Consider the following 7,992-nt stretch of genomic DNA (forward strand, 5'->3'; position numbering starts at 1 on the left):
TGGTAATACTAATGAGTATTTTATTGTCATGTTCCTTATAGTTTTCGTCTTATAGTAATTTACATTGAGTAATTTACAATAACTTCATGCAATTTGTTGTTTCTAGACATTCTGTAGTGACTTTAGAGTTTGTAAGAATAAAAAAGGAAACGACATATTATTTTCGATAGATTGCTTTGATATGTATAGAACAAGTTTTCTCTTAAACGGACTAATTCGTTAACGGACATGTTCATGGGGCAGCTTATATAGTGTCTTGAAATAACTTATATAATGTCTTGAACAACTTTTTTATTTACATTTATATATAACATTATATAAGTTGTACAAAACACTATATAAACCGCTCAAGAGACTATATAACATGTCTGTAAACAGACGTCCGTTTAAGAGAAAGCTTGATGCATAGAATAGGTTAGATTACATTCTTATTTTTCTTAACAGCCAATAATTTTTGTTTAAATTTTGTGTATGGATGGTCCATGCTGGCGCCCTTTTACCCAATAATACTATAATTGTTCCCCTAAATTGGTGTCTCTTCGAAGAGCCAATATTTTCACACAAAACAATCTAACAAAGCACTTATATTGACAAAATATTATCTGACAATTCAAAAAGAAATCCAAATGTATCATCTGACAATGCACAAAGTACTCTGTTTGAAATCCAAAAGGAACATACATATATTAATTCAAAAACAGAGCACAAAGTATTCAAATAACACACTATCTTCATTTCTAAGGTTTTGGCATTATTCTACTATTTTAGTCATAATCTTCTTAGCTGGTGGTTCATTTGTAGTTGCTTAATTTGGAGGATTGACAATTGGAGCTAGTGGTTCACTTGTGACTAACAATGGTGATGCAGAGCTTGAGATAGACAAAGATGGTGTTGAACTCAGCTTTATGGAAAATGTTGTTCTTTTTTGTTTATACTTGTTTCCCTTTTCTAACATAACATGTTTTTTCTGGCCTGCCATCTATGGAATAGCTAATAATTGACACTATGATAACAAAAAAAAATTAAAATAATAGCAATAAATGAAGGAAATGAGTTTCTAGGAACAAATAGTATACAACAAACACATAAAACAGAAAAATAAACTAATATACATACCCTTATAAATGAGAAACCAGTGAAAGTAGATGTGTAGTACGACCCATATCCTTCTGGAATCACCTCTCTCCCACCCCTTCTTCTAGATGGTGGTGCATTGTCTAGTGGTGTAGTTTCCACGTTTCTCACGTAAAGAGTGTTGACTTTTGTTTACTTTAAAGTAACTTTTTCGGTCCAGTCTCTAGTCTACTCTCATTTTTCGGTCAAGTCTATTGGATAAATGAAAGTTACCATCATCTGCCACATCAATTTAATTTTTCCATGTAGATTAATTTCTTAATTTTTGATGATTTTTTTTAAAAAAAAATAGAACTGTTAAGTGTGTTTGGATGGAAAACTAACAGAATCCCCACATTGTTAAAATTGAAATTTTAGATGCCCAAAGTGTTTTAAAAAAAATATGTTACCCACTATGTGAAATTGGTCATAGTTGGATGCCTAGATGAAATTCATTTTTTCTTTACGAATATGTAATAGAGAGCAGGTGAGTTGCATTGCAAGCACAAAATCTTTAGAAAAACCGTACTTCTAACATTTTTGGCGACGCCCTACATCATTTATTAGTGGAAATGATTTCATTGATCCATGCAAGGCGGTATGTAATTCTGTATTAGATTTTTTGGCTAAATTCTAAATCAATCGTTTAAACTTTAAAGTTTATGCTCAATAATGCATGAGTAGGTAGTAAGTCTGATTTTATCATGTATATCCAAAGCACATGCAATGGGCAACACAAATAATGCTTATAAAAAGTACTCCTTACCTAATTTAGTAGTTGATTCTAATTCTAATTCAATACATTCATTGGGTGACTTTCCCAAATAAGGAAAAACAACATCTTATATTGGTCTTGATTCACGTTCACTCCTAAAAGGGTATGGTTATATGAACTCACTTTATATTGACTTCAAAATTATTCCATTCTTAAAAGTATATTTACAAGATAAATTGAGAGCTAATTTTTTGTGGAGATATACATCACATGCACCCCTACAAAAAATCAGTTCAATTGAGTATGTTTAACATTGTCAAAAGTTGTTATGAAATTAAAAAAAATTAAACCATCGGATTGCTGTAATGGTTGCTGGGATTTGATCCCAGTAACCGATTACTGTGTAGCCAGACTCAAACAACAAACCCTCATACCTATTAATCGCCTTTTTTGACACCTATTTGTACTAAATAGCCTTATTAATTGGCATAAATCGGGCTATTAATTGATCCCGTTTAGATTGGAGTTTTTTATGCTAATCGTATCGGTCAAGTAGCTTATAGCGCCTATTAATCGCCATTAAACCGCACATGAATTAGAATCAACTACTAAATTAATTAAGGAGTACTTTAATAAGCATTATTTGTGGGTTCCCATTGCAAGGACGTATATGATAAATGAAACTTACTACCTATTTAAGCATTATTGAGAGGCCGTTTGGCAACTATTATTACTAGAAAGAATTATGTTTTTTAAAATCAATTCTAACCTAAATATATTATAACCTAAATATTTTTGAGACAATCTTTTATTGAATAAATGATACCAAACAATCAAATACAAATCAATTTTTTTATTTTATGACTAAACCAAAAATGGAAACTGAAATTGCCAAAAACCAAAAAAAATTAAAATATGGTAACTCAGTTATAGACGTAAACTCCATAAATTTTGTTTCTTATTCTTTAAACTATACTATATATATTAAGAGTAGTGCTAGATGGACAACTATTGTATTGTATCTGGCTAACAGCCCAATAAACTAATGTCAGATCACACGAGAAATGTGTTACTCATTCAATCTAATTCACATTTTAGCTTTAAAAAATAATAAAAATAAAAAAGAAAGTAGGGTCAGGAAACCAAGGAATTCATCTTGTTGTGGAGTATAGTATTTGTCTCGAATGGCAATAGTAGCCCAAAAACAGTCATGATTTTCACTACTACTAAATAAACCATCTCAAATATTGAGAAAATTCATAATTTTAAAATATCTCAAATAACAAATCACCTAAAGAAACACAATCTTTCAGTATACTTGCAAGATCGCTCATTTTCTGGATGAAATCCAAATGATTGTATTACTTTCAACACAAAAAATAGGATTTTAATATGAAAAATACAACTTTAATTTGTATTGTTGCTTGTTGGTTTTCATTGTATTAGTGTTCTTTCCTTATATTAATGACTTAATTAAGCAAAACTGAAAGGGATAAGTGGTTTTCTACTAACAATAGTAGTAGGAAGAAGAGAATTAATATTTGTGTTTTTCTTTTTGTTTTGGTTTTATTTTGTTTTTCTTAATTTTCTTTAAACAAAGAAAAAGGAGAGAGAGAAAACCGGATGAAAGAGTATTAGCAAGTTTTTCAGGCTTCACTTGATTGGGCTATTAGCCTGGTACAACACAGTAACTGTCCCGCTAGCATTTTCTATGTTTTAATGAATTCCTCATTTTGAGAGATAATGGTTTCTTAAAAAATTTTATCAAACAAATTTTTTTTAAGTCTAAAAACAATAATGGGACTCGTAATATAGTATTATAGTATATGCCAAATGGCCCCACTCATATTTTGCGTATAAACTTGGAGCTCGTTGGACTATAACTCTGTAAGTACGTACCAAGCTTATTTCACTGCACGATCTGTTCATCCTTGTGGTTTTTCTGGAGTTATTTTGAAAATGGCTCTCCTCAACCTAAACTTGTCAGCTAAGTTTAGTTCTTTCACTCGCTCCTCCCTTTCGAAATATGCCCGATTGCGAAAATCGTGTAATGTTGCATTCACAGTATCTCCATACATGTCTCTAGCTACAGCTCAAAATGATATTGCTCGAACTGAGAGGCGGTCGGCTAATTATATGGAAAGCATATGGAATCATGACGACTTAATGAATACTCAGAAAAATGGTTACACGGTGATTACAGCTCTAAATCTTCATCTAGAATTTTTTCGATAACGTTGAAAAAGATAGTGTGGAACTGTGGTTCATAGGCGTAGTATATTAATATTATTAGCAAGTGATGGATTAAATCGTAAAAACTTCTCCGTATGATTATTTTTGGTGCGGCCTCCAGCCCTCCACTATAAAATTATGACCTTCAAGCCTTTTTACTAAACACTTCATATTAATTGCAACAAATAAATGTATTTACCTCAAATAAAAAGTACTAATCTTCAAGTGTTATACAGGCCGAAGTGTATGTGATGAGGGCCAACATTCTAAAGGACAAGGTGACACAACTACTGGACCATATGCACGATGAGAACGGGGCTTTGGCATTGCTTGAGCTGATAGATGACATAGAGAGACTGGGATTAGGATACGTATTTGAAAGGAACATCAGGAATGCCTTGAGGTTTCTGAATGAAAAGAATCTAAAAATGGAAGATAGTTTGGAAACTACAGCTCTATACTTCAGGCTCCTTAGACAACACGGGTTTAATATCTCCCAAGGTACGATAAATTCTTTTGCTTCAAGTTTTACTTCAATAGATTTCGCCCATTTTTCTGTTTCAGAATACATTTTCCGTCCTTTATGCTCTCAAGTGTTTTTTTTTTTGTGGCGTAATTGGTAAATGTGATATAGATGTCTTCAGAGTATTTAAGGACCCCCAAGGCAGTTTCAAGGAACATCTCTGCCAAGACATTAAGAGTATGGTGAGATTGTTTGAGGCTTCTTATCTCGGCTTAGAAGGAGAAGACGTAATTGATGAGGCCAACACCTTTTCCCGTAGGCATTTAATGGAAGTTAAGGGAAATATGAACCCAAACCTTGCTGAACTAGTAACTCATGCTTTGGACTTGCCATTGCATTATAGAATTGGAAGGTTGGAGGCTAGATGGTACATTGATGCCTACTCGAGAAGAAAGGATGCAAACTCAACTTTACTTGAACTTGCGAAGTTGGACTACAATAAGGTTCAAGCAACTTACCAGAAAGATCTCATGGAGATGTCAAGGTGACCGTTCAATAGATTCCCTGCAGTGTCCACTTCAGAATTATGTACCCGCACAAAAGATGTTTGCACTATTTTAGTATTTGTTATCACTTAAGAACGTTTCCTCTGTTCGTATTATAGGTGGTGGAAAAATTTAGACATAATTAAGAACATGCCCTTCTCAAGAGATAGGTTGGCAGAATCTTTCTTATGGTCTGTGGGAGTGACTGATGAACCACAATATAGTTATTGTAGAGAAGTGGCAACGAAGATAATTACTCTAATTACCGTAATTGACGATTTTTATGATGTTTATGCTACATATGACGAAGCCAAACTGTTCACTGATGCAGTTGAAAGGTTTGGAACATTACTCTCTTTTTGTTCAATGTTTTTTCTATTTTATATTTTCTGTTGAAATTTACTTGAAGCACTAAAACATGTTGACTGAAATATATGCGCGCAGATGGGATATTAATGCAGTGGAACAACTTCCAGACTATATAAAGTTGTGTTTCTTTGCTTTGTACAACACTGTCAATGAATTTGCTTACAATGCTCTCAAGGAGCATGGGATGAACATCCTTCCATACTTGAGGAAACAGGTTTGACCATTAGTATACTTCATTTGTGTTTAGCATTAGGGAAATCGACTACTTTCCCTGACCAACTTCTATGCTTGTTATAGTGGGTAAACCAATGCAAATCTTACCTACTCGAGTCGAAGTGGTTCCACACTGGATATAAGGCGACACTCGGGGAGTATCTAGAGAATGGATGCGTTTCAATTACGGCACCTATGCTAGACTTTCATTTATACATCTCCATGACTCCCACAATCACCAAGGAAGAGTTGGAATACATACAGAGCTATCCAGATCTTATTCATTGGGGCTCAATGGCCTTACGATTAATAGACGATTTGGGAACTTCAGAGGTATGCAAACTGTTACATAATCCCCCCTTGTCTTACAGCTATATATATATTTTTAATTTCCTTCCCTCCATAAATCCGAATTCAGACAAAATCTTTGATGCTTCTCAATAACTTTAATATATGTGTCATACGTGAATGTAATTAATATATCTATCAGTGTTTTAAAAGGCATTTGAGGCGTACCTAAAGCGCCCTAGAAATGTTGAGCGAGGCGCTTTTACACCGGAAGCGTTCATGAAGTGTAGTTAGTGTACTTCATTTTATTGATTTTTCTGGTTTTACTTTTAATTATACAACTTGGATCTTTATCTTTACATAATAGCAATTTTTCATAATTAAAAGAATGTCTTGTGCTTGAGGATTACGCATTACGCTTTGAGGCTTACGCCCTTGCGTCTAAGGCTAGCCAAAAGCCTTGCGGTCGCGCCTTTCACCTTTTAAACATTGCTATCAATTACTACCACGATTTGTACACTAAAATATGTCGGTTGACATTTATTTAACAAAGAACTTATATTGAAGTAAAAAACTTATTGGTATGTTGTACTAGCTTGGATCACAACCAACAGGGACTCATGAGCAGATCGAGAATAGGTATGCAAATTGAAGAATCACCCTCTTTTAAGCATGGACTTCTTGTGGCATATAATACAGGATGAACTGGCAAGAGGCGATGTTCCAAAAGCAATTCAGTGTCACATGCATGATACAGGTGTTACTGCTGTAGTTGCTCGAGAACGCATAAGGCATTTGGCTGATGAGGCGTGGAAGAAGCAGAACAGAGAGCAATGGGCTGAATCTACTTTACCAGGAGCTTTTGTTAATGCGGTAACGAACTTGACAAGGACATCAGAAATATTTTACCAGTACAGAGATGGGCATGGAATCCCAGACCGCGAGACTAAGAACCGAATTCAATCATTACTTGTCGATCCCTTTCCTATGTAGTATGTCACTATGTTGAAATCTTATCAAACCATGCTTATGGTTGATTGCTTCCCCTTTGTGTGAAAAAACCTCTCCTTCACAGGTGTTGACTAATGGTAATGCGTTTATATCCCATTAAAGCCTATATATATATACCTGTTGTGGGACTTTATTACATACCTTGGCACAACATTACCTCGCTTTAAAAGTTGAACAGATTGTTCATTTCCTCTGCTCAATAATAATAATAATAACATAATTAGGTAAAATGTCTAAACTTATCAAATTAGGTTCACGTCGGACCAATGCACACTCTTTAGTAAGATTTAGTTGATATTATACGGATTATATCTATGACATTACCTATCTGAGTGTGGTGGAATCACGTGTGCTGCTCCTCTATGATTATTAGTAGGGGTCCGTGCTACGCACGTGGGCAAAAGGTTTTCACATGGGTTTTTAGATGGAATAGGAGTGCAATTCTTTCGCACGTGGGTGTTGATGTGGGAGTGATATAGGGGCAGGGAATCGGGTCGGGTTTGATCCGAATCCAAATAGTTCATGTTGATTTTTATATCCGTTTACTTATTCGGATTCGGGTTGGATATATTTTTTTGGTTTTTTTTTAATTTTTCGTGTTATTCAATCGGGTTATTCGGATATAATGGGGTTCGGGTCGGGTTCGAATATTAAATTTTGGATATAATCAGGTTTGGATTCGGATTCGGATATTATGAAACTATTCGGATTCGAATTCGGATATAATTATATCCGACCCGAACCCGACCCAATCCCTGCCCTAGCTATAGGAGTGTTATTGTTTAATAAATGAATTAACTATACACAAATTTTGTTTACATCAGTCATCAGGTAATCTACTTTGGCATAAAACTATTGACTCTTGTATATGTGTAGATGACCGGCTTTTACATCGTAGAAAACCGTCCTTTGAATGATCAAACTGTAAACCTGCTACCACATAGATATTTCCTTTCTTGGTACTTCAAAGCAATAGTGCCATCATAAGGTTAAAACATGTACAATGTACAATGGCTGCAGCAAGGAAGGTATAAAAAAACAAC

At 34.3% G+C, this 7,992-nt stretch overlaps 1 protein-coding gene across 3 annotated transcripts; it reads left to right on the top strand.

Moving 5' to 3' along the window:
• The first annotated feature begins 3,714 nt into the window (after nt 1-3,714).
• On the top strand, nt 3,715-7,087 carry LOC147507082 (terpene synthase 10-like). 3 transcript variants are annotated; one of them, XM_086599796.1, is made up of 8 exons: nt 3,715-4,021; nt 4,297-4,561; nt 4,695-5,067; nt 5,188-5,406; nt 5,513-5,651; nt 5,735-5,983; nt 6,534-6,577; nt 6,696-6,980. In XM_086599796.1, the coding sequence occupies exons 1-8, from the start codon at nt 3,788-3,790 to the stop codon at nt 6,739-6,741; spliced, it is 1,569 nt and encodes a 522-aa protein (XP_086455922.1). In that variant the 5' UTR covers nt 3,715-3,787; the 3' UTR covers nt 6,742-6,980. The 3 variants fall into 3 exon arrangements, with proteins under 3 accessions (XP_086455922.1, XP_086455923.1, XP_086455921.1); XM_086599797.1 differs by having other exon boundaries at nt 6,534-6,780; XM_086599795.1 differs by lacking the exon at nt 6,534-6,577 and having other exon boundaries at nt 3,716-4,021; nt 6,638-7,087.
• Nucleotides 7,088-7,992: the final 905 nt, after the last annotated feature.

Source organism: Coptis chinensis, chromosome 3, assembly GCF_015680905.1.
Source record: "Coptis chinensis isolate HL-2020 chromosome 3, ASM1568090v1, whole genome shotgun sequence".
NCBI classification, from domain to species: Eukaryota; Viridiplantae; Streptophyta; class Magnoliopsida; order Ranunculales; family Ranunculaceae; genus Coptis; species Coptis chinensis.